The 25,515-nt window shown below is 50.3% G+C and overlaps 1 protein-coding gene across 1 annotated transcript in view; it reads right to left on the bottom strand.

Annotated features, from left to right (window-relative positions):
• Positions 1 to 25,515, bottom strand: part of LOC115397246 (adhesion G protein-coupled receptor B1-like) — a 114,255-nt gene that overhangs the window by 27,038 nt on the left and 61,702 nt on the right. Inside the window, exons 17-18 of the mRNA XM_030103476.1 lie at positions 19,184 to 19,310; positions 1,634 to 1,737 (exon numbers count right to left, since the gene is read on the bottom strand). Of these exons, the coding sequence (XP_029959336.1) occupies positions 1,634 to 1,737; positions 19,184 to 19,310 (231 nt within the window). The remainder of the gene's footprint in view (positions 1 to 1,633; positions 1,738 to 19,183; positions 19,311 to 25,515) is intronic.

Below are 25,515 nucleotides of genomic sequence, written 5' to 3'. Positions count from 1 at the left end.
GATGAGAGAAGGTCGTTCTGTCATTCTGTGGGGGCCAGCCCCCCCATAAACACTCCTGATGCTGGAAGAGTCAGTCCTGTTCTGTCCTCTCACTGTCTCATGGAGAGAACTGGAGAAGTCTGTCAGAGACTAACACATCTCTCCTCTCTGCTGTAATACATGACCTGAGTAGCCTGAGTAGTTATTTTGTGAGTTTGGAGAAATGGACTCGGGACCTGCAGTTGCCGGTTGGATTCCCACAGTGGACAGGTCACCACTGTGGGACGAGGCTGCAGCTCTGCGTCTATCATGTGATGGTGGAAGAAGTCATTTCACCGCCGGACTAATGCAGCATGATCGGTTTCCTTTCAGTTATTCATCTTGCTGAAATAATTATTTCTGTATCTACAGACCGAACGCAGACCCTGACCAGGTCCCCCTGCCCCCTGACCCTGACCAGGTCCCCCTGCCCCCTGACCCTGACCAGGTCCCCCTGACCCTGACCAGGTCCCCATGCCCCCTGACCCTGACCAGGTCCCCCTGCCCCCTGACCCTGACCAGGTACCCATGGCCCCTGACCCTGACCAGGTCCCCATGCCCCCTGCCCCCTGACCCTGACCTGGTCCCCCTGCCCCCTGACCCTGACCTGGTCCCCCTGACTCTGACCTGGTCCCCCTGACCCTGACCAGGTCCCCCTGCCCCCTGCCACTGACCTGGTCCCCCTGCCCCCTGCCCCCTGACCCTGACCAGGTACCCATGGCCCCTGACCCTGACCTGGTCCCCCTGACCCTGACCAGGTCCCCATGCCCCCTGACCCTGACCAGGTCCCCATGCCCCCTGACCCTGACCAGGTACCCATGGCCCCTGACCCTGACCAGGTCCCCATGCCCCCTGACCCTGACCAGGTCCCCCTGCCCCCTGACCCTGACCTGGTCCCCCTGCCCCCTGACCCTGACCTGGTCCCCCTGCCCCCTGACCCTGACTCTGACCTGGTCCCCCTGACCCTGACCAGGTCCCCCTGCCCCCTGCCCCCTGCCCCCTGACCCTGACCTGGTCCCCCTGCCCCCTGACCCTGACCTGGTCCCCCTGCCCCCTGACCCTGACTCTGACCTGGTCCCCCTGACCCTGACCTGGTCCCCCTGACCCTGACCAGGTCCCCCTGCCCCCTGCCCCCTGACCCTGACCTGGTCCCCCTGCCCCCTGACCCTGACCTGGTCCCCCTGCCCCCTGACCCTGACCCTGACCAGGTCCCCCTGCCCCCTGACCCTGACCTGGTCCCCCTGCCCCCTGACCCTGACCTGGTCCCCCTGCCCCCTGACCCTGACTCTGACCTGGTCCCCCTGACCCTGACCAGGTCCCCCTGCCCCCTGCCCCCTGCCCCCTGACCCTGACCTGGTCCCCCTGCCCCCTGACCCTGACCTGGTCCCCCTGCCCCCTGACCCTGACTCTGACCTGGTCCCCCTGACCCTGACCTGGTCCCCCTGACCCTGACCAGGTCCCCCTGCCCCCTGCCCCCTGACCCTGACCTGGTCCCCCTGCCCCCTGACCCTGACCTGGTCCCCCTGCCCCCTGACCCTGACTCTGACCTGGTCCCCCTGACCCTGACCTGGTCCCCCTGCCCCGGCCCAGGGGTGCTGGTCCTGCACGGCCTCACCTCCACACTGACACGTAGATGATGATGAGCAGCAGCAGGGTCAGTGAAGACACTCCACAGCCCACGATGAGCGTCACTGACGGCAGCTGCAGCTTGTCCATGTTCTGAGGACAGACGGGGAGGACACAGAGGAGGACGGTGAATGGGACGGTCCAACAGAGGAGCTGAGGCCGAGGCTCGGTGCAGAGTTCAGAACAGAAAACAGTCGCTGCTGGACGATTGGCTGAGAGCTGACATCCTGTCTTCAGCCTGTCTGACTCTCCAGGAGGAAGAGATCGTCACACACTGCAGAGTCAAGGGGCTCATCAAAAAAACACCGTACACAGCTTCAGCCAACAGGAACAAAGCAGAAACAGGGGAGAAGAAGTGGCTATCTTTCAGAGGGGTCCTCTCACACCCCTCAGGTCCGCCTCACCAGTGGAGATCATCCTGCAAAGCTTGAGGGCCGTCATGTTTGTCTGGAGTAAATGAAGAAACTGCAAATATATCTCCAGATTTTTCTCACTTCGGTTTAGCTTCATTCTTAAAATAGTGACTGGATGCTGATCTGAAACTTATCTGACTGCTCTGTGAAGATTTAACCACCCATCACTGTCCCTGGATCAGATCCAGCAAGCAGTGTGAGGCCAGGAGAGAGAGAGAGAGGGAGGGAGGGGAGGGAGAGAGAGAGAGAGAGGGAGAGAGAGGGGGGAGGGAGGGAGGGAGAGAGAGAGAGGGAGAGAGAGAGAGGGAGGGAGGGAGGGAGAGAGAGAGAGAGAGGGGAGAGAGAGAGGGAGGGAGGGAGGGAGAGAGAGAGAGGGGAGAGAGAGAGAGAGGAGAGGAGGGAGGGAGGGAGGGAGGGAGAGAGAGAGAGAGGGAGAGAGAGAGGGAGGGAGGGGAGGGAGAGAGAGGAGGGAGAGAGAGGAGAGAGAGAGGGGGGGAGAGAGAGAGAGGAGAGGGGAGGGAGGGAGAGAGAGAGAGAGGGAGAGAGAGAGAGGGAGGGAGGGAGGAGAGAGAGAGAGAGAAGAGAGAGAGACAGAGAGAGAGAGTGAGAGAAAGAGAGAGAGAGACAGAGAGAGAGAGAGGAGGGAGAGAGAGACAGAGAGAGAGAAAAAGAGAGAGAGACAGAGAGCGAGAGTGAGAGAAAGAGAGAGAGAGAGACAGAGAGAGAGAGAGAAAGAGAGAGAGAGAGAGAGACAGAGAGGTACACAGTCAGATGGTTTTGGACCGCTGCCCAGGCGGAACATGCAGACTCCACACAGTCGCGACACCGCCTCACATCACCGGCTGTATCAGTGTGAGTTCAGTCTGACTTCTGAGCTGTCACACGCGTTACAGCGCTGACTGAAGCCTTCATGACGGGAGGCTTTCCTCCTGGTTACCACGGCGACGGGTCTGTCACCTGAGAGACTCCCACCCTCACTCTGACACGCTGTTTACGGTCATCAGAGGAAAGGTTAGCAGGATGAAACACACACACACACACACACACACACACACACACACACACACACACACACACACACACACACACACACACACACACACAGTCAACTTCGAGCGAGCCTGATCCACCGGAGTGCCTTTCATACAGAGACCCTGCTGGCCTCACGGTAATGGAATCATGAGAGGAACACACACACACACACACACACACACACACACACACACACACACACACACACACACACACACACACACAGTGTCTGCGGTTTGAGAGCAGTGGACAGATTGCTGCTTTCTGGCCTCGGCTGCCGAGTAAGGTGACTTCAAGGTGACGCATGAAGAAACCACATTACCTCGAATAAGCAAAAAAACAACCACACACACACACACACACACACACACACACACACACACACACACACACACACACACACACACAGTCAACTTCAAAACACAGATGTCTGTCCTGTTTCTCTCCAGAAAGCTGGACGCCGTCCTCGCGCTGCAGCAGACGTTGTCCCTGTTGCCATGGTGACAGTCTAACATGGCGGCCGCAGACGCAGGCAGTACAAAGGCTCTGCTCTCTGAACACCAACAACAGCAAGTCCATTTTTACTGTCGGCGGAGAGAGGATGACCTCTGAACAGTGCGGCTGACTCTCCAGCTGACATGGCCGTCAGACAGACGGCGAAGCTCCGACAGCAGGCCGGCAGCCTCCAGCACCACAACACCACCACGCCCCTCCTCCACCCACGCTGCTGGCATTCAGGACATGACCACACTGCAGAGCACCGCTTCAGCCTGCTCCACCCAAACACGTGATGCACCGCTTCAGCCTGCTCCACCCACATAAAGACACACTTTACCACAGGCCTCCACCTCCATGTGCTCCATGTGTATACACTGTTTTAAATATTCCTTAATCGAGTTGAAATTTGCATACATACTTGGACTGTTAAAATGGATAATAGAGAATTTGCCTTCTGACTTAACAGAGGTAATTATAGTCATTTTCAGTATAATAGTTACAGCTTGATGTGAGAGATGACAGAAACTGATTGTCAGGGTCCAGTTGACGTCAACTTTTGAATGATGGGAGACCAACTCAATGCTGGATACTGTGATTTGAACAACCTGCCCTGTGCCACAGCCAAACATGAACAAGTCCAACATAAACATAAAGCAAGCCTAGTCTCTCTCTCTCTCTCTCTCTCTCTCTCTCTCTCTCTCTCTCTCTCTCTCTCTCTCTCTCTGTCTCTCTCTGTCTCTCTCTCTCTCTCTCTCTCTCTCGGTGCATGCTGGGAGTGGGAGGTGTTGGTGAGGTTGCAGAGTGGCTGTGAGAGTCTGACCGGACAAAGTGAGTTTTTGAGACTTTTTCTCACCTGTTTAAAGCACTTCCAGCCCTCCTGCAGCTCAGTGAGCTGTAGGGAGTGAGGCTTGGCTTCTGGGAGCTTTGTGGACCGGTTTCTGGTCTGGTGGGTCTGTGGTGCTGCTAGCAGGGCGCTAGCTGTTAGCACCATGGACTTCACCAGGCTAACCAGGAAGCATGGGTTCAGGATGACACCTGACTTTTCCTGCTCCGTGGAGGAGTGTGTCCAGGCTGTGGCAGGGATTATTGGAGCTGCTAACATCGTCTCCGCTGCCAGGATGAACGGGGCTGTGGTAATGTTTGTGGCCGAGGAGGAAAAGGCTAGCACTGTCATCTCAGCTGGTGTGGTGATCAGAGACCTACCCGGTTCCTGTCATGGCTCTGACCACACCGGCTAGAAGAGTCATCCTGGGCAACGTTCCTCCTTATATCAGAGACGTGGACATTATTAACACCCTGTCCAGGTTTGGAAAGGTGGTGTCTCCTCTGAGGAAGCTGTCCTCTGGCTGCAAAGACCCTGAATTCCACCATATTGTGAGTTACAGAAGACAGCTCTTCATGGTGTTGAAGAATAACAACCGGGAGTTAAACCTGAGCTTCACAGTCACCATGGAGGGCTTCCACTACACCATGTCCTCCACCACAGACAACCTGAGATGCTTCAGGTGTGGACAGGAGGGACACCTGAGGAGGACCTGTCCTGAGGGGGACGCTGCTGGAGGAGGTGACGGAGGAGAGAGGAGTGGAGCGGAGGACGAGCCTGCTGGAGGAGGTGATGGAGGAGAGAGGAGTGGAGCGGAGGACGAGCCTGCTGGAGGAGGTGACGGAGGAGAGAGGAGTGGAGCGGAGGACGAGCCTGCTGGAGGAGGTGACGGAGGAGGAGGTGGTGAAGGGGGAGAGAAGAGCGGTGGAGGAGGTGACGGAGAGGAAAGCAGTGGCGGAGGAGGCGGCGAAGACGACAGGAGCGGAGGAGGAGGTGAACAAGAAGAACAGCATGGAGAGAGACTTGGAGCAGAAGAAGGAGGTGGAGGAGGGGAAGGCCAAGATGGGGAGCAGACTGGTGGAGGTGGAGCAGAGGTGGAGCAGCCTCTCTCTCAGGAGGGTCCTGTGGGTGGAGCTGCTGGTCTGGACTCTCAGGAAGGTGGAGTTCTGACTGGAGGTCAGGAGGAGGCGGAGCAACCTTTGACCGATGGAGTGAGGGTGGATGTGGAGATGGAGGAGGAGGGGAGCAGCAGGATGGTGCTGCGAGACAAGCGCAAACAGAAAGAAGTGGGCGGAGCTAAAGGAAAGAGGGTCAAGTCAAATAAAAGGAAGCTGGTGAGTTCTCAGGAGACTGGGACTGATCACAGCTCAGCTGAAGAGGGTGGAGGAGGGACCAGAGACTCTCTGGAGGAGGGTGGAGATTATAACTGGGACTTATTGGCCGAGGAGATCCAGGAGGGTACGTATGGGACAATAGCAATGAAGAGATTCTTGGACAAAACCAAGAATAAAAAAGGTGTTAAGGTGGAGGACTATTTTGGAGGAGTCAACATAAAGTACACCGGAAGCGGGGAGCTGACTGATCGGGAGAAATACAGACTAAAGAAACTGGTGCAGAAAGTGAGAAAAGAGTTAAAAGAACAAAAAGAAAACGAGTTCCCGTGACTCTTTCTCATGTGTAAGATTCTGTTTGCTGACAATGATGGAGGCTTTAAGCTCTGGAGGAGTCTGAGACCTGATATGTGAACTGCCTTAACAATTTGTGAACATGAGAATGGTTATGGAAATGTAAAGGTTTTTTTTTAAATGTGAATAAAGTGTGTTTTAAAAATCAAAAAAAAAATCTCTCTCTCTCTCTCTCTCTCTCTCTCTCGGTGTTCACAGCTATATGGTGATTATGGTCAAACATGGCGTCGTAGTTTTATGGATTTAAACTGCTTGTTCTTAACAGCTGATGTCAGCTGTATAACTGTGGATGGCTTGAATTCAGGGCGAGAGGAGCTGCACTCATGTGCAGTAGAGCGCTGAGCACAGGCCTGTGTGTTGTTTTTGGTTGCTGTTTTCAGGTATTCTTTCATTAAATCATGAATCTCTGTGTGGGGGTGTAGCCCTGGAGAGAGAGCCAGGTTTCAGCACCACAGACAGCTCCGCATCGGAATGGTCATTTTCTCACTCATTTTGCGTCTTGAACATAAACAAGGAATGCTCTGTGTTATCATGAGATTTAACGGTAATTGGGAGAGTCTTGGGACTGCTATTAATTTATTGTTTAAGCTTTTCTTACGATCTTAACTTTGTTAGATGTAGCAGGCACGAGCCTGCCTACACATGTACATCGTCGTTGGTGTGTGCGTCGTATTTTGCCACTGCCTGCCTACCTCACCCTGGAGCTCACGGTGCGAGCCTGCTCAGTACCGGTTCACGTCAAATCAAGCAGTACCATGTCTCAGTACCTGAACGCATCCTTGACTGTGACGGAGCTAAAGAGTTGGGTTTTCCATGCAGGACCTGAACGCAGCATTACAGCACACGAGCGTAACGACGTTAGGAGCTAGCATGTCAACAAAGCAAACCTGAGTATAAAGTGCTGCTTTTCAAAACACCATGCAGATGACGCTGGCTGCAGCAGGAAGACTTCTGGTCTGAGGAAGCTCCTGGTGAAGGACAGGATTTATCTCAAGCCTTGTCCTCCTGGCCACTATGAGTGCTGCAGTGGCCTGGGGGCGTGGCCTGGGGGCGTGGCCTGGGACAGCCTGGTGTGACCTGTCAGCATGCTAGCATCCATTAGCCTCTCTTCTGCAGTCAGCAAGAAATTAACATTTATCCCAACATAAACACACACAAAGGGACAGAAAGCTGGTTCCGCTGAGCACCGGACCCGGATCGGTTCAGAAGGCTGCCCATCTGTAGCGAGCGGCCTCAGGGTGGCGCTCTGGGGAGCTGAAGGGAAGCCCCCACTGCTTCCTACTCAGCACACTAGCAACAATCCAGATGAGGTGGTCTTCTCAAAATCTAACCAACTTTCACTGTGTGAAGGAGGAGCAGAGCTCAGGAACTCCAGCAGCACCACATGACTGCATGTCCAACCCGTCCCTTAGAGTCCATGAGACGGAACTGTGAGTTCTCTGAAGACCTGTCAGGTTCTGTCAGGTTCTGTGAGGTTCTTTCAGGTTCCGTCAGGTTCTGTTAGGTTCTGTCAGGTTCTGTCAGGTTCTGTGAGGTTCTGTCAGGTTCTGTGAGGTTCTTTCAGGTTCTTTCAGGTTCCGTCAGGTTCTGTGAGGTTCTGTCAGGTTCTGTCAGGTTCTTTCAGGTTCTGTGAGGTTCTTTCAGGTTCCGTCAGGTTCTGTTAGGTTCTGTCAGGTTCTGTCAGGTTCTGTGAGGTTCTGTCAGGTTCTGTCAGGTTCTTTCAGGTTCTGTCAGGTTCTTTCAGGTTCTGTCAGGTTCTGTCAGGTTCTTTCAGGTTCTTTCAGGTTCTGTGAGGTTCTGTGAGGTTCTGTCAGGTTCTGTCAGGTTCTTTCAGGTTCCGTCAGGTTCTGTGAGGTTCTGTGAGGTTCTGTCAGGTTCTGTGAGGTTCTGTCAGGTTCTTTCAGGTTCCGTCAGGTTCTGTCAGGTTCTGTCAGGTTCTGTCAGGTTCTTTCAGGTTCTGTCAGGTTCTGTGAGGTTCTGTCAGGTTCTGTCAGGTTCTTTCAGGTTCTGTCAGGTTCTGTGAGGTTCTGTCAGGTTCTGTGAGGTTCTGTCAGGTTCTTTCAGGTTCTGTCAGGTTCTGTGAGGTTCTGTCAGGTTCTTTCAGGTTCTTTCAGGTTCCGTCAGGTTCTGTGAGGTTCTGTCAGGTTCTGTCAGGTTCTGTCAGGTTCTGTGAGGTTCTTTCAGGTTCCGTCAGGTTCTGTTAGGTTCTGTCAGGTTCTGTCAGGTTCTGTGAGGTTCTGTCAGGTTCTGTGAGGTTCTTTCAGGTTCTTTCAGGTTCCGTCAGGTTCTGTGAGGTTCTGTGAGGTTCTGTCAGGTTCTTTCAGGTTCTGTGAGGTTCTTTCAGGTTCCGTCAGGTTCTGTTAGGTTCTGTCAGGTTCTGTCAGGTTCTGTGAGGTTCTGTCAGGTTCTGTCAGGTTCTTTCAGGTTCTGTCAGGTTCTGTGAGGTTCTGTCAGGTTCTGTCAGGTTCTTTCAGGTTCTTTCAGGTTCTGTGAGGTTCTGTGAGGTTCTGTCAGGTTCTGTCAGGTTCTTTCAGGTTCCGTCAGGTTCTGTGAGGTTCTGTGAGGTTCTGTCAGGTTCTGTGAGGTTCTGTCAGGTTCTTTCAGGTTCCGTCAGGTTCTGTCAGGTTCTGTCAGGTTCTTTCAGGTTCTGTCAGGTTCTGTGAGGTTCTGTCAGGTTCTGTCAGGTTCTTTCAGGTTCTGTGAGGTTCTTTCAGGTTCCGTCAGGTTCTGTTAGGTTCTGTCAGGTTCTGTCAGGTTCTGTGAGGTTCTGTCAGGTTCTGTGAGGTTCTTTCAGGTTCTTTCAGGTTCCGTCAGGTTCTGTGAGGTTCTGTCAGGTTCTGTCAGGTTCTTTCAGGTTCTGTGAGGTTCTTTCAGGTTCCGTCAGGTTCTGTTAGGTTCTGTCAGGTTCTGTCAGGTTCTGTGAGGTTCTGTCAGGTTCTTTCAGGTTCTTTCAGGTTCCGTCAGGTTCTGTGAGGTTCTGTCAGGTTCTTTCAGGTTCTGTGAGGTTCTTTCAGGTTCCGTCAGGTTCTGTTAGGTTCTGTCAGGTTCTGTGAGGTTCTGTCAGGTTCTGTCAGGTTCTGTCAGGTTCTTTCAGGTTCTGTCAGGTTCTGTGAGGTTCTGTCAGGTTCTGTCAGGTTCTTTCAGGTTCTTTCAGGTTCTGTGAGGTTCTGTGAGGTTCTGTCAGGTTCTGTCAGGTTCTTTCAGGTTCCGTCAGGTTCTGTGAGGTTCTGTGAGGTTCTGTCAGGTTCTGTGAGGTTCTGTCAGGTTCTTTCAGGTTCCGTCAGGTTCTGTCAGGTTCTGTCAGGTTCTGTCAGGTTCTGTCAGGTTCTGTGAGGTTCTTTCAGGTTCCGTCAGGTTCTGTTAGGTTCTGTCAGGTTCTGTCAGGTTCTGTCAGGTTCTTTCAGGTTCCGTCAGGTTCTGTGAGGTTCTGTGAGGTTCTGTGAGGTTCTTTCAGGTTCTGTCAGGTTCCGTCAGGCCGGACTGGTCTCATCTGTGTGGATCAGGAAGAGGTCTAGCAGAAAAGCTCTGCAGCTGCTGGCTGGTACTGGGTGGGTGGACAAAAGATGACCTGGACACAAAGGAGTAGAGCACCCCCGACCCCACCCGCCCCCGGCGGACACCTCCGCCCTCATGCTGGAGATAATTGGCTGAGTTTATAGCCTGTCTTGTCTCCAGGTTTGATGTGTGTGCCGAGGCCAAGTTAATTAAATCTCTCTGATTAATCTGCACTGCAGTGAGTTTAAAAAGTGTGTGTGTGTGTGTGTGTGTGTGTGTGTGTGTGTGTGTGTGTGTGTGTGTGTGTGTGTGTGTGTGTTATGAATGGAAAAAGCGTCTGCTGAGACACACTAACTTTTACTTCCTCAGCTAATAGCTGAACTCAGCTATTAGCTGGTCTAGCTTTGCTCCAAAACCACAGAAACAATCAGGCAACAGGAGAACCACAGAGAACTGGAGAATCTCCGAAACAGCAAGTCACAAAACCAGAGAACCAGAGAACCAGAGGACCGGAGGACCAGAGGACCGGAGGACCGGAGGACCAGAGGACCGGAGGACCGGCGGACCGAAGGACCAGAGAACCAGAGGACCGGAGGACCGGAGGACCGGAGGACCGGAGGACCGGAGGACCGGAGGACCGGACTAAAGGGAGAAAAACCTCAGAGTGACTGAGCGACTCCACAGAAGAGTCTCCCCAAACCGACAGCAGCATGGTGACCAGCGGCTCTGTAAATCCTCAGATTTCTCTCAGTTAAGGTCGTGTTTATTCTTCATTCTTTGAATGACTTCTTTGTGTGTGTGTGTGTGTGTGTGTGTGTGTGTGTGTGTGTGTTGCCTTCCACTGCAGTGCAGTGTGTTAGAACGGATGAAGTCCAGTCGGTTGACTGACGGAGTCTAGAGAACTGTGGCACCAGCACCAGACGATACGGTGCATCTCCTCTGTACCCAGAGATGAGTATCTGTTAGTTACTGACGGACCTGAAGCTGCTTTCCAGGAAGCTTCTGGAGCTTCTGTTCCGGCGTCTGAGACAGTCCAGCAGCTGCCTGCAGCCGGCCTGTCAGCACCGAGTCCTCCTTTCACGCCGTCCATGTTCTGCTCGCTCGAACATGATTTTAGGGATTCTGTGGGACAAGTGTCTTTATGTCCTCATGGATGAGACCACAGTCAAGCCACAATAAAGCCCATTCGACCATCCTCACCATGCTAATACTCTACTACACTGCTAGCTATTGAACATGTCCCGTGCCGGGCTGTCATTATGAATCATCTGTAGCTCTGTCTGTCCCCTCTGAACACTGTGTCCCTGCAGCAGCCTCACAGGAGCCTTTAGCAGCATGACGACCAGTTTCTTCAGTGACTGAACATGAGCAGAGTGTAAACCGGCCCGCGGTCCGCCCCGCTCACGTATCAGCTGCTCCTACAACGCTGGCTAATGGGCCCGAGAGGGCCGTCACGCCGGCTGTGGCGTCCAAAATGACGGCAGGACGGCTCTCGCGGTGGCAGTAGGGTCACGTCAGGCGCTTTTCCTCTGACTGCACCGATTCTCTTTCTGAAGCTCTGCTGAAAAACTGGACCCGGAGAAATGGAGAGAAGAGGAGCAGCAGGAGGAAGGCAGTCCTGCATCGGAGGACGAGAGACGCTCTGACGACGGAGCGAGTGCTGGAGAGAGGAAGAGGAGCAGAGGGAGGGATGGGGAGGGGGCCGGGGGGCCGGGGTGTTTGTCATGCCGGGGCTGTCGGGGTAGAGCTGCAGACAGTGGCGGGGCCTTTGGAAGCTGCTCTCAGTTGCGGTAGGAATAATTAGCGCGGTTGCCATGACCGTCTCACAATAACGGAGTGTGGGGGAGGGGAGGGGACAGGAGCGGGGACGAGGACGGCTGGCGACACGAGCTGCCGCTATCACAGCGTCCCCCAGGTGGCATCTAGCGTCCAGACTGCTGTCTCACAGCTGGAGGCAAGGAGGACGGCTTAGCGAGGACAGGGGACAGAGGACAGCTCGGCGAGGACAGAGGAAAGACAACAGAGGACGAATCAGTGAAGACAGAGGACAGATGGGTATAAAAGACAAGTCAATGAGGACAGACAAAGCTGAAGCTCCTCCATCCACCCCTCAATCCACCCGTCCATCATCCCTCCATCCCGGAGCAGAGTCCGGTGGAGGTGGAGTGAACCCGGCCATGATGGAAGAGACACCTGGACCTGCAGGGAGAACATGCAGACATGCTTCCACCCTGGACCTGCAGCCAAACTTACATCATCACCACGCCTTATTACAGAGACGAGGTCCAGGTTAAGAACAGACACACATAAAGCGGTCTGCAGCAGACCCCTGGACCAGTGACGCTCAGCCCAGACCGACAGCCTGCGGTACCAACACTAACACTGGCCAAACTCACAATGATGGAATTTTCAGTCATTCAGCCCACATATAAATTAGTACGTTGGGTTTGGCAGTACCGCATGAAATGTTTGAATTCCAGCTGTAACAGGTGTGTGTGGGGTGTCAGTTAGCTTCCATGTGTATTTAAGTCTGTTTATCAGTAACATTCCCAGCAGATCAGGGCCATGATGACACTTCACTGGGGTTTATTCATGGAATTTACAATAAATATGCAAAATTAAAAATGTTTGGAAACTGGAGGGGTTTTTTCCCACCAAAAATAAAAGTATCATGACATATCTGGTGCCATGAACAGAACATTAAATGAAATAAATCCCTTCTCCCTCCACTGCTAACATTTCCGTGGCACTGCAGACAGTTCTCCTGCCGCCTACTGTTGATTTCAACGAATATCTTGTGGTGTGAATGAGCATGACGACTCAGAAATGGTCTGAAAGCACCATTCCAAGGACATATCTGGAATCCTCCCACTGAGCATGTGGCCCTCTGACCCCAGACATCAGCGTTTCCCTCCTGTGAGGTTGTCAAAATCATATCTGCATATGTCAGAAGCAGGCCACGTCCCAGAATGCAAAGCAGAGGAGGAGGTTCTTTCTGCTGCAGCACAGCGAGTCGGGCTGTGATGCTTCCATGCTCACTGATCGGTGTTCTTACAACAAGCCTTTCAGGAAACAGATGAAAGCAGCTTCAGTACAATGCTAACAGCTGAGATGCTCCAAAGTGTTTTCAGACAGTTCAAAATGAACAGCAGAGCAGTTCCAGAATCCAAACAGATGTTATAAAGAACATCTCATGACCTACAGTGGCCTGAAAAAGGCCTCAAACTCACAGAATTTCCCCACATTTGATCACATTTCAACCACAAATCTTATTGGGTTTGATGTGGAGGGAAATGATTCATGGTTTTCAAATGTTTTGATGAATAACCTGGAAAGTGTGGCGTTTAAACCTCTTCCTCCCCGTTTACTCTGACCTCTCTCAATAAAACCCAGGTCAACGTAGAGGGGTCAGAGGTCACGTCAGCCGCGGGGATAGGAAAAATGTTTCCTGTTATTCTTTTGAGACATTTGAAGATTTGAAATCAGAAGGTTGGTTGGTATTAAAACATTTATTTTTGGCCAAGTTAAACTTGACATCTAACACTGCTGTCTTTACTGTTGCACTTTTCAGGGGTCCGTGTTTGTCTTTCTTCAGCTTGTCCTGCTGCTGGGTGTCCACCAGTCCCATTCTGTCCAGCATGGTGGTCTCTTCCTCTGTCCAGGACTGAATGTCTTCCCTTCTGCTCCTGTTTGCTGGGGACAGGTTGTCCTGCACTGTTAGCTTAGCTTCAGGTCCTCTATTGCTAGTGCTGCACGATTTGGGGAAAAGGTGCGATTGGCGATTAGGTGGACAATATTGCGATTGTGCTTGTGATATAATAAAAAAAGTTGGTTCATCATGAGTCTACAGACTTGCTTGGTTATCACGGGGAATAAATCAAGGAAAAAGCAGAGATGGATTACTGAGGAATTTAATTGTGTAATAATTCTCAAAATATCCAAACTTACTGTAAACAAACAACAGTGTCCAGCACAACAGAACTGTTCTGTTTTTATTCAAAATAGCAGAATTATGCATTGTACAAGTTAAAAAGGCACATCTCTGTAAACTGAAAGCAGTGAAGTATCTTCTGTGTGATACACACACTGGAATGATAACACAGAACTTCACCACAGAGAGGGCTGGGCGCTATGAACAAAATCTTATATCACGGTATCAGAAATTTCATATCACGGTAACGGAATATATCACAGTATGTATTTTTCCTCTGAAATTCCTCTAAATTCAAATAATTACTTAAAAATAACCAAACTGTCACATTTGCTCATTGTCCCGTTTTCTTTTTTAAACTCCAGTTTATATAACTTCAATTATTAAAAAAAATCACAACATGAAAGAAAAAAAGACCTGAGTTTTTAGCGTCACTCCCGGAGCCGCTAGTCTCTGCGTCCGCCATGATGGCTCCACCTCTCCTGGATACGCTGGTGTTGTTCGCGAGCGCACCCTGTGCTGACCTGACCAATGAAACGCAGCGAACAAACCCCGCACCACGTCGGGACACGCTGTGAAAATGCGTAAATGCACCCAAACAACTGCGCTCCAGCTGTCCTGTTAGCGAGTGCAGACGACTTGCAGCAGACATCTGCTCTCTCTCCGGGTTAGGGTTTTTTTGTTTACACTTTTTTTAATAATTGCACAATCGCACCCGTTTTGCAATTACGTAATTGCACGTGCTGACATTGCGATTGCGATCGCGATTGCGATAATCGTGCAGCACTAACTATTACTACCAGGAGGACTGTCAACCACCTCCACCCACCGACACCCCTCTGAACCTCCTCCACCCACAGATCCTCACGTGTCTCAACTCGTTTGTGTCCAGTCTGGTCCTCTCTGTCCTCAGGAGTCAAATCCATCTTTTGCCTCTCGGTGGTTCTTAAAGTGTTTCTCTTCAGAACGACTCAAAACGTTGTCGTATATCTTCCAGGCCTTTAGGTGGAGCTGTAAGTCTGACACAGAAACACCCAAACAACAGAGACAAAGGTATGGAGCGTGCACGCTCAGCTTTCAGGTGGTAACAGGAGATGCTAAACCAAACAGCTTCAGGAGCTTCAGCAGCACCATCAACTTGTTCGGTTGAACCAGCGTTAACTCGAAGCCCGACATATGAGGCTTGCATAATTCACAGTTCAACTCGATAATTTTCGACTAAAACTGGGATTTGGAGCCCATAACAAAATATTTGGACACCAAATCAGCATGCTCTTTGTTGCCAGACTTGTTTTTCAGTATTTTTTTCAGCCTTGAGACGGTCTAAACTGAACCTCCTGCCTCCCTCAGCGTTATCGTCAACGACCAACAACATCCTGACAGCGCACCAGAGACAGACCAACAACACACTGACTCCATCCCAGTAAAACACCGCTGCTGATTCTCAGTGGCCTATCAGGACGGCTTTCGGATCTGACATGAAGAGAATCCTTCTGGTCGGACTGACAGCTGCACACATTTTGTTTGAGACCTGCTGGAACCTGGAACATTCACTTCCTTTCTGAGCGAGGGCTGCAGCACATCTGGACTTTGTCTACTTGGAGGTGTTAAGAGCTGGAGTCCAGGAGTCAGCAGCCTTGGTCCTTACTCCAGACTCTCCTTCGAGGATTACAGGTACAGGGGTGGGTGGGTCAAAGGATTCTGTTTCTAACTGGTTTTGATTAATCTGCCACAAAAATAACATAATATACACTTGTTCATCGTTGCTGCTGTTATCATTTCAAGACGTATGATTGCTGTGTTTGTGAGACATGCTAATTTTTGGAACGCTGGAAGACATTTGTCTTGCTGTATTTTTGTTTCAGTTTATTATTATCATTCTTCAAATTAGATTAAACATTTGATCACAGAAAAAACAAAACAAAAAACAAAACATAGCAGCAAAATACTGACAGTCCACCATAAACACAGCAGCTAAATACCAGTAACAACACACTGCAGCGTGCTGGCAACAGACCCTGACATTCTGACAACACGCAAACAGCAAACTGACAACATCCAGACAAACACCAGCAATACACCAGCAACATCCTGAAAACATCCTGAGGACATCCTGAGGACATCCTGAGGACATCCTGAGGACAAACCAACGACACAGAGGCTACATGTCAGCTACATACTGACATGTGGGCAGCAGATCAACAAAAGCCGACGGCATACCCGCAAAATAAAGACGACACACTGGAAATATACCAGCTGCATACCAGAGACAAACCAGCTCATTAACCATAATGCATTGGTTTATATAGCGCCTCACTCCCTGCATACTGAATGGTGGTGAGCTACATGTAACCACAGCGACCCTGCTACTGACAGAAGACAGACCATCAGCCTGCATCACGCTGCATCCACCAGACTTCCCCCGTCCTGGACAGACAGGCCCGCTCAGCTTCTCAGATCTGACGGATCAGACGTCATTAAAGGGCTAAGACCTGGCAACACCTGGGACATACCAGAGACATCCCGACAGCAGCATACTGAAAACACTGAGACAACACACCAACAACAGATCAGCAACAGACTGAACACACACTGCAAACACACTGACGACACCGCCCTGACACACTGGCAACAGAGAGGCCACATGTCAGCTACACACTGGCAACATGTTGGCAACTTACGGCAACGGACCAACAACATACTGACAACATACCAGCAACTTATCGACCATATATTGGCAACATCCTGACAATGTACCAGTCACACACCGATAACAGGCCGGCGTGTAACGCTGCTCGTGCTGGAGGTGATATATGTGACCGTGACCGTTCCGATGCATGTCCCAGCCCCAACACAGCTTTCAGGAAGTCTGCAGCTTTGCTCCCACTGTGACATCGGTCCTCAGGTATCGGGTGACATGTGGAAGGATTTACATCTTCGCATGTTTCAGGACTGGGAGCTAATGTTGCACGTTTTGCAGACAGATGTGTGACGTGGCTGCCAACTTCTTCATCCTAGTGTCTCTTCAGCACCATGGCGGGGCAACGTTTGGCAAACGGCATGCGCCCGGTCCATTTATCAGCCTACTCTCCTCTTTGGTTTAGTGACCAAGATCATCCCAGGCGTCTGCTTTGGAAGATGGAGGTGATCATAATAATGTCCTCTGTATGTGACAATGACACAAAGTTCCTGTTTGAAAAGGAAAACCTGCCCTGGACAGATGTCTACTACACTGGCCAGGCAGACTCAGCATCCATCAGAGGAGGTCTCAATCAAATACACCGAAAAATACCTACGTATCAGTATTTCTGTCAGGCAGAGGATGTTTGGTACTGTGTGGTTTCTGCAGTTTGACAGTCATGTTGGAGACACAGAAAACATGGAGGAAGGAGCTCTGCTCAGCGGAGCCCACAACTGAAGGAAAACCAGCACTGAAGACACCACCCGCCTGAGAAGCATGGTGGAGGCAGCATCATGCGGTGGGGGGCTGCGGATGGAAGATGGATGGAGACGAATACATGGCAATGTAGCAGGAAAACCTGTATGAGTCTGAAAAGGCCAGCAGGACAGCAGCATCCAGCAGAGCCACAGCAGAAAGATCTAGAACAGCTTAGGATGGATCAAAGTCCAAACCTTCCTCCAACGGAGCATCTCTGCACCCAACCTGACGGAGGATCGCACACACTCTCCACCCAGTCTGAGGATCGCAGACGAAGCTGCTAAAAACTGTCACGAAGCCTTCCAGTGAGAGCGAAGAAGATCCAGGGTAAAGTTCTTCAAACAGCCAGCTGAGTCCAGCAGACTGTTCATGTTTCCATGACTGATGTGACTCAGTTTGTCACAGGCTTTCACTTCTGGAATAAAGCCTGTAATTCCCAACAAAAACCCGGACAGTGATGTTAACAGTGATGGGCTGACTGCTGCTCAGTCATCTGACGACGCCTGGAGATCAACGCTCTGTGGTCGTCACACAGGTAAATATTTCTCCAACATAAAGACGGAGGTGCTCAGGCGTTTCCCAGCATTCTGCACACGTTCCAACAGCAAGGAGCCGAGGTTTCACACATCACACACACCTGGTGTGCTAGCATGAGAAAACAACAAATCACTCATTACTGCAAACCTCAACATCAACAGACACGGAGGCATCTGCCAGGATCTGCAGCCAGGGCTGGAAGAAACCGATCATGTGCTCCAGGAACATCATCTTTTGCCAAAAAGAAAGACATAATGATGCAAGTGTGAATATTCATGACAAATTCTGCTAAATCCTGAACTGGATGCACAAGAATCAGAGCGGAATGAATCAGAGCAGTTCTGACCTTCAACCTCCGATCACTCCCACCCAAAACTGGCAGAAAAAACAAAACCTGGCTCAGGTACTTCAAGAAAACACAATATGTCCATGTTCTAAGCACAGCTGAGTGGAAAGCACCTGCTTCTCAGTCTACTGAGTGTTCCTGTGTGTAGACATGGGAAGAAGAGCTGTTCCACAGAACAGATCTGTCGACTGGCACATTTATCCTGCGATCTGTCCTGACAGCAGCTGATGTGGCTGAACTGGGAGAAGGTCTGGCCTCCCTGCTCGCTCTGCCACTGACTGACCCAGGAACCTTCCCTCAGATGACCCAGGACAGAGGTTAGAAATAAAATAATCCATTCCAAGATGCAGCAAGGGAGCATTTCCAACAACGGAACCCTGAAAGCCACCAACCATCACACAGCGATCCGCACACACAACATGTCTGCAGACTGAGCGATGCTAGGCTACACACACACACACACACACACACACACCCTCTGCTGTGTCTTTAAGAGAGCTGGCTGCTGTTACCACGGCAACTACTGAACAAACTGCTTCTGAGGCAATTTCCAGTCTAATAATATCTAATGGTGCTGAATGAAGACCGCGGCCTGCCCCCGGAGGACGGGCCACGCTGGAGTCAGAGGGACTCTCACAGACCTGCACACCCAGCTGGACCTGGCTGGACCCGGCTGGACCCTGCAGGACCCTGCAGGACCCGGCTGGACCTGGCTGGACCCGGCTGGGCCCTGCAGGACCCTGCAGGACCCGGCTGGACACGGCTGGACCCCGCTGGAGCCGGCTGGACCAGGCTGGACCCGGCTGGACCCTGCAGGACACCTGGGTCCACTGGAAGAGCTCAAATGTGCACAAATCACTGTAGAACCATGCAGCACCGTCTCCACAGAACACGGTAACCATGGAGACACCGCTGACAGTCCAGTCTGCTCAAATATGCTAATGTGAACATCCTGTGTGTGTGTGTGTGTGTGTGTGTGTGTGTGTGTCGGGGCGTACAGGTATGATAATCTGCTAAAACACCTCTGAAATCCCGCTCATCATGTCTGTGTGGAGATGCGACGCTCAGCCTGAAGCCCCTCCTGTGAGCGTTTCCACTGAACAGGCACAGAAATACACACCTCGCCACCACCGCCGAAAAAAGAGGAGGACAAAGAATGCTTTTCCTTGGCGAGCCGATAATAACCTTTGCAGCATGGCTGTGGCATGTGGAGACGGAGAGCAGGGAGGAGGGGGAGGGGAGGGAGGGAGGATCTGTTGATATGTAATGACAATGAGAGAAAAGCAGCTGATGCATCCTCACAAAGCCCCCGGCTCCGGAACGACATCAGCTGGACTTACCATGTCGGGATTGAGCCGGGCTAAGATGGCGAAGGTGGACAGTCTGTCACACACGCATTTGGTTCTGAAGGAGTCGACGAGCACGGCTCTGCAGCCTCTGGCAGCCCAGGATCCCAGCAGAGAGGAGCTGCACGGAGCACAGCGCACGCACACACACACACACACACGCACACACACACACGCACCACGCACACAGAGAGAGAGCGATGCGGTGAATACAACAGAGAAGAAAAGCTGCGAATCCCACCGCGTTACGGCGCTTCTCTTCCACTTTACATGTCGGCAGTCGGAGCGCAGGAGGCGGGGGAGGAGCGGCGCCCGGCCGGCTGCAGGCGGAGGAGAAGCGGAGGAGAGGCAGCCGCACACCGCTGACAGCGCTCCGTCTGCCCCGCAACACCTCCACCCCGCGCTCCGGCGCCGCGGCGATCAGGACGGAGCTGCTGCGCTGCAGCCTCACAGCCTCACGCCAGCTCAGGGAGCCACAGCAGCATTATGTAGCTTCTAACACGTGCTTTTATGTCTATGTGAGCCTGAGAGAGAAGAAAATCCTCTTTGTCACCCCTAAACATGTCAGATATTTCTGCACTCCTCACGACACAGCACTGATGCATGCTGGGAATGTAGTGCTCAGGTGAACACTCCAGTGCAGCTCATTACTCTGCTGTCTCCTCAGCCTCTGCTCCACAGATTGACAAAGAAAACAAACAGAAACATCTGCGTGAGCGGCGGAACACGTTCACATCATGTTTCACTCTGAGAGGCAGAACAGGAGTGACCAGGGAATCTGGGGCGTGAATCAGTCCTGTACAGGATCCAAAGGCACCAAGACAAAGGTCTCACTCCACAAATAAACATAAATGATGTTCTGAATATAGAGACGTTTTGCCCAGCTAATCTCCTCCACGTTATCAGTGGAATAATAAAACAACCTCACAAAGACAGCAGTTCACCAACACATAGTCCCATTCCCCCGGGGAAGACTTCTCTTCCCTCTCACTGGAAACGGAGTGATATCTGCTGGTTCGTTCATCAACCTGCACTAAAGGTCTCGCCTACACAACAACATGCAGCAAAGCCTTCTCAGAAGCTGAAAGACATCTCAGTAAATTCACCAAATCTCCTCCAACCTGAGGACAAAAGAAAAGACGTCTAGGAGACAGCATCATGGAGGTGAAGAGACTCAACAGGTGATGATGACCATGACGAAGAATGAAGAAAACATCACTGAAGACTGTTGAATTCAGCAGCAGATCTATTGAATGATGGTAAAAACACTGTAGAACAGTCAAAAACATTGTTCCCTTCAATATGTTTGTACTGTCTCCCACGAAAACTAAACAAAACCTGTAAATTGGATGGATGGATGGATGGATGGATGGATGGATGGATGGATGGATGGATGGATGGAAAAAGTTGCCTCTGGAACAAAACGCTGTGTGTTTGAAGTCACTGTCACTCTAAACACCGCGATGAAGTGTTCTTCTCGTTTTCCTTGCCGGTTGTCCTGGCTGCCAGGTGGGCCGCGCTGGGCCATGTTCCGGGCTGCTTCTAGCCCGTGAGCCTGATGTTTGATAGCCGCACAGAGAGACCTGATTGGAAGAGCAGCGTTGCGCTGCTGGTATGTAAATGATATGCTAATGAGTGGCAGAGCTGGCATGCTAACAGGGGGAGGGGACACTGACAGGACAGCTGAGCATGTGTCCACTCACCGCACGGTGAAGAGCAATTAATGAATCAATTAGGAAATCCTGTGAATACTGAGAATGGTAAATTGGAAAACCAAGCAAGCGATTAGTGGGTTGAGTCAAATGCGTGGACAGAAAGGGACAATTAAATATCCTGAGAGGTATAAAAACTAAGAGAAAGCACAGAAATTAAGATTAATAAGAAAGCAAATGGTGTTTTACTCCTGGTACACTGGAAGAGTCGGCTCACAAACAACTGTGGATCACATGAAGCTTCCACCTTCAAAAAACTGGCAAAGCAGCTGTTCTGTAGACACCTTCTCACTCAGGTTAGAAATCCTCTCATGTCTAGTGGGACAAACAGACAGTCCTGTCCTCTAAGCTCAATGACAATGAAGATCTATCTATCTATCTATCTATCTATCTATCTATCTATCTATCTATCTATCTATCTATCTATCTGTCTATCTGTCTGTCTGTCTATCTGTCTATCTGCAACCAAAGAGCCAGCCCGTGTCCTCGTCTGAGCTGGTGAAGGGTTTTTTACACGCTGTATGAAAAAGTGAGCTGATGATGAGCAGGGCGGTGGAGCGGCTGGGTTTTGTGTCCAGAGCTCATGTGACTATAAATAATCAGAAGTGTTCCCAGCACACACAAGCAGCATGGACTCATTAACAGTAATTATATTGTGCAGCAGTGGTTAGGAAAGTAGAGCAGGTCATGTTTGATTGTGGGGTCAACGGTTCAATCCCCACTTCATCAAAGCTATTATTTAAAGGCATACAGGTGAGGCAGCGCTGTGGGCTCGGCTGCACACTGCCATGTCCATACAGCCTGGTGAGATGAGGGTAGCTCTCATATCTGTTGTTGAAACAGGAAGGAGGGAAAGCGAAGCATGTTTCAGAAAGTCAGACTCAGACCCAGAAGAGGAAGAGTTCTTCTATCTGGGATCAGAGTGGGTGTGAGCTCCAGGAAGTGGTGAGGTGTGGAAAGTCCTGCAGAGTTTTAAAAAAGCTCACAAATAACCTGAAATCTCTGAGGAGTCGCTGAGAGCCATCCAACAGGTTATGGCTGGGTTATGGTGGGATTAGGGTAGGGCTGATATCGGGTAGGGTTAGAGTAGGGTTATTCTGGGGTAGAGCTGATTTAGGATAGGGCCGTGGTGGAGTAGATTTAGGGTTGGTTTAGGGTAGGGTTTATTTATTGCAGAGGCCCTACCCTGAGGTACAGCCTAAAGCTGGGGTGATATAGAACAGGTTTAGGCTGGAGTTGATTTAGGGTTCAATTAGGGTAAGGTTGATTTATTGCAGAGTTAAGGTAGGAATTAGGTAGGCTTGATTTGAGGTAGGGTTCGGGTAGAGTGGATTTAGGTTAGGGTTAGGGTAGGGTTGATTTAAAGTAGGGTTAGGGTAGGGTTGATTTAAAGTGGGGTTAGGGTAGAGTTAAGTTAGGGTATTATTAGGGTACAGTTGATTTACTGCAGGGTTAAGGTATGGTTAATTTAGGACTAGGGTTGGGGTAGGGTTGATTGAGGGTAGGGTTAGTGTAAATTTGATTTAGGGTAGGGTCATGAATGGATCAGGTTAGCATTGGATCAGGTTGGGGAAAGAGGAATATGATTTTCAGTTGTGATTAGAATGGGAGAGAGCTGGGTGTGCATGGCCCATCCAGAATTCCCCTTTGTTTCTTTGTCAGACCTGGAAGAAGTCCGTCTCGGAATTGTGTGGAACAGTTGTGTTCAGGCTCAGCAGGAAAACGTGTTTAACGTCCAAATCCAGTGGGTCTTGGCCTGTTGTCCCTGTTTTCCCAATGCATTGGGCTCCACATGTTGCATTTGGTCACGTGTACGTTCATGTCAACTTCCTGTGGGACAGCGATACACTTCCTTCGCTTTTCTGTTTTTTTATAAAAGTCTTTTGATGCAGGGATTCCCGTTGTGGTTTTGGGAGGCGGTTTTGTTTAGGTTAGAGCTTGTAACTAGGATGTCCTGATGTCTTTGTTTCTTCCGCAGGCTGATGTGACTTTGTATTCTCCCAGTGTGGGACAAGTCTCTTGAGTGCTCTTGAAATGTTTCTTGATTTTTTTGACACACACCTACAGTAATAGTAGTGAGTAGTGAGTATGTTGTTATTAGGAGGATGAGTCTTCCTGTGTCTCATTGGCTCATTACAGAGAAGTACGTCTGCTTTTCAGGAACCTCTGTGAGTATCTCACTTCCTTGGTGCTGAAAACAGGACTCGGGTGGCTTCCTCACAGAGCGCTGCTTGGGTGCAGATTTGATGGAATCTTTGGAGCTGAGATTTGGCTCATGGGGCTCCGTTTCTTTGGAGTGTACTTCTTTGTATAGAGTGTGGGTGTGGCTAATTTTGGCAGTGTCCAGAAAGTCCAACATGTTTGTGGGTGTGTGGGTAGCTATGGTCGAGGCGTTGTGTGTTTTCAGTGTTTGTGTGAACTATGCAAATTTAGCTGGGCCATGAGTGCAGCGGCCCCAGACGTCATTCAGATATCTACAGCAGTCTGTGGCTTTATGTGTGCATTTAGTGAAGTCTGTTTCCTCACAGTCAGATATGTAAATGTCTGCGTAGGCTGGTGCAAACCTTTCCCCTGGCAGGGCCTTGACTTGGTTGGTAGACATCCTGGTTGAGTTCAACGCTGTTTTTAGTGAGATTGATGTGTTACAGCTCCAAATTTTCTCTATCACTTTCTCACTGCCCTGAGGCCGTCCCTGGTGTCTGTGTTTGTGTAGAGTTTGTCTTCATCAAGACCGAATAAAATGGCAAATTGCAGAATCTTGATGGACTTGATTTTCGATACAAAGCCATATGTGGCCAAACCACCCATCCCATCAGATCTCAGGGCTAAGCCTCGGTCAGTACCTCGACGGGAGACCTCAAGAGAAGATCAGGAAGCCTGGGCATTGGTGGTGGTGGGAGGGGTCGGTGGTCACTTCCGTCAGTCTACCACAGGGAAGCTTTGGCTAATTGCTTAGCTTACCAGCTCCGAGTGTGGAATGAACAGACAATGCAATTGTGAAGCAACTTTGAGTGTCCGGGTAAGCAATATATAAAGTCACTGCATTATTATTAATACGTGTCCCTGATGAAGCTGGAGTGGCGGTTAGACAAGACATTTAGGAAGCAGTCTATTTATTCTGCTGTTCTGTAGGACTCACTTTCAGAACCTGAGACTATGGATCTGCCTGGTGGGATCTCATGGGTTTGGCCATGACTCTGGTGTTTCCTGGATTGTTGGTAGAAAATGATCGATTGTGGGTCTGGGTTTTTCTGTACCTCTCACATACCGACTCTTTATTGTTAATTTACCAGAGTTAATATGATTTCATCGATATGCTGGGCTAGTCTGAATTGGTGAGTTGTCAATGCACTTTGCACGTCATTTCAAACATGTAAAAAGAAGAAGAAGAAGAAGAAGAAGAAGAATATATATGAACATCCAAATATGTGATGAGTCTTGTTACACATGTCAGAAAGGCAGTAGGAAGAAGTCAAAAGCTGAGTGAATCCTCCCTCATTACATCTTTGTCAATTCGATCATTTCAGTGCCTCAATGAACCAAAAGCCCACCGTAAACAACATTCATCACTCACACACCGTAAATAACCCTCTCATCACAGAATCCTGTATATTGTCAAAGTCAGTTCCTTATCTGTGCTTTTAAATTCAGTTAGATCTGAACCTTGTCTGGTCTCCTCTGATAATTTGTTCGCTGATTTTCTCTCCATACTGTGAGACTGAAACTGCTTCCGACTTCATGAACGTTAAACTGGAACTCTCCCTCCATGGTAACTCTTCTTCCTTTCAGAAGCACTTTTTAAATATTATGAGGTCACAAAATATTCTTTGCTCTGTTTATTATTTGAATCGTTTTAAACTCTAGAAGATCCAGGAATTTCAGAGATTTTGATTCGGTCAGTGGATTAGTGTGTTCACTGTGGACAATTCTTCCTGCTTTTTTCTGCAGGATAACAAGCCTTTTTAGTGAATTTAGATACGTGTTTCCCCATACTTCCACACAGTTAGTTAAACATTCTGCCTCCCATATGTAATGTTCCAGATCAGTGCTGCTCCGCCCTTATCTGCAGGTTTTGCTACGTCCCGGTTCTGGCCCGGTCTCTGAGGGATGAACACTCATGCTGTTGATTGAAGGGGCCTCTGTGGTGAGCTGTCAGAGCGGTCACTAGGTCTTTATCATATCAGATTAGGTTTTGTACCTCCCTCTCATGTGGGTGTCCGTGTAAAGTATTTTAGTGTTTCCCTTCCAGGAACGAAGGCCGTTCATTTGAGTCTCCCGTGGTATGTTATGAAGTCTCATCTGAGAATACTTCTGTGTAGTTTGTTGATGTCTACTGTGGGAATGAAGGCCAGGGTTAAGGTTAGGGTTGAGATCAAAGATGGATGGGAGGGTGAGGAAGTGGTGAGATGGGGAAGATATAGCTCTGCAGTGCTTTTCTAAGAGTTTCAAAATACCCTGAAGTCGACTCGCAGTCGTCTGAAGGGAAGATGATCCAAAAATCATCTGTCAGGAGAGAAGGTGCTCTTGGACCTCGGCGACCTCCCAGGGACTTCTCTTTTCACTGCAGCACTGAGCTCAGCGAACTAACCGGAAAGGAAAAGGCAAGGATATATG

This window comes from Salarias fasciatus, chromosome 11, assembly GCF_902148845.1.
Source record: "Salarias fasciatus chromosome 11, fSalaFa1.1, whole genome shotgun sequence".
Classification (NCBI taxonomy): Eukaryota; Metazoa; Chordata; class Actinopteri; order Blenniiformes; family Blenniidae; genus Salarias; species Salarias fasciatus.
The sequence above is the reverse complement of the archived record's forward strand: the minus strand, read 5'-3'. Positions and strand labels throughout refer to the sequence as shown.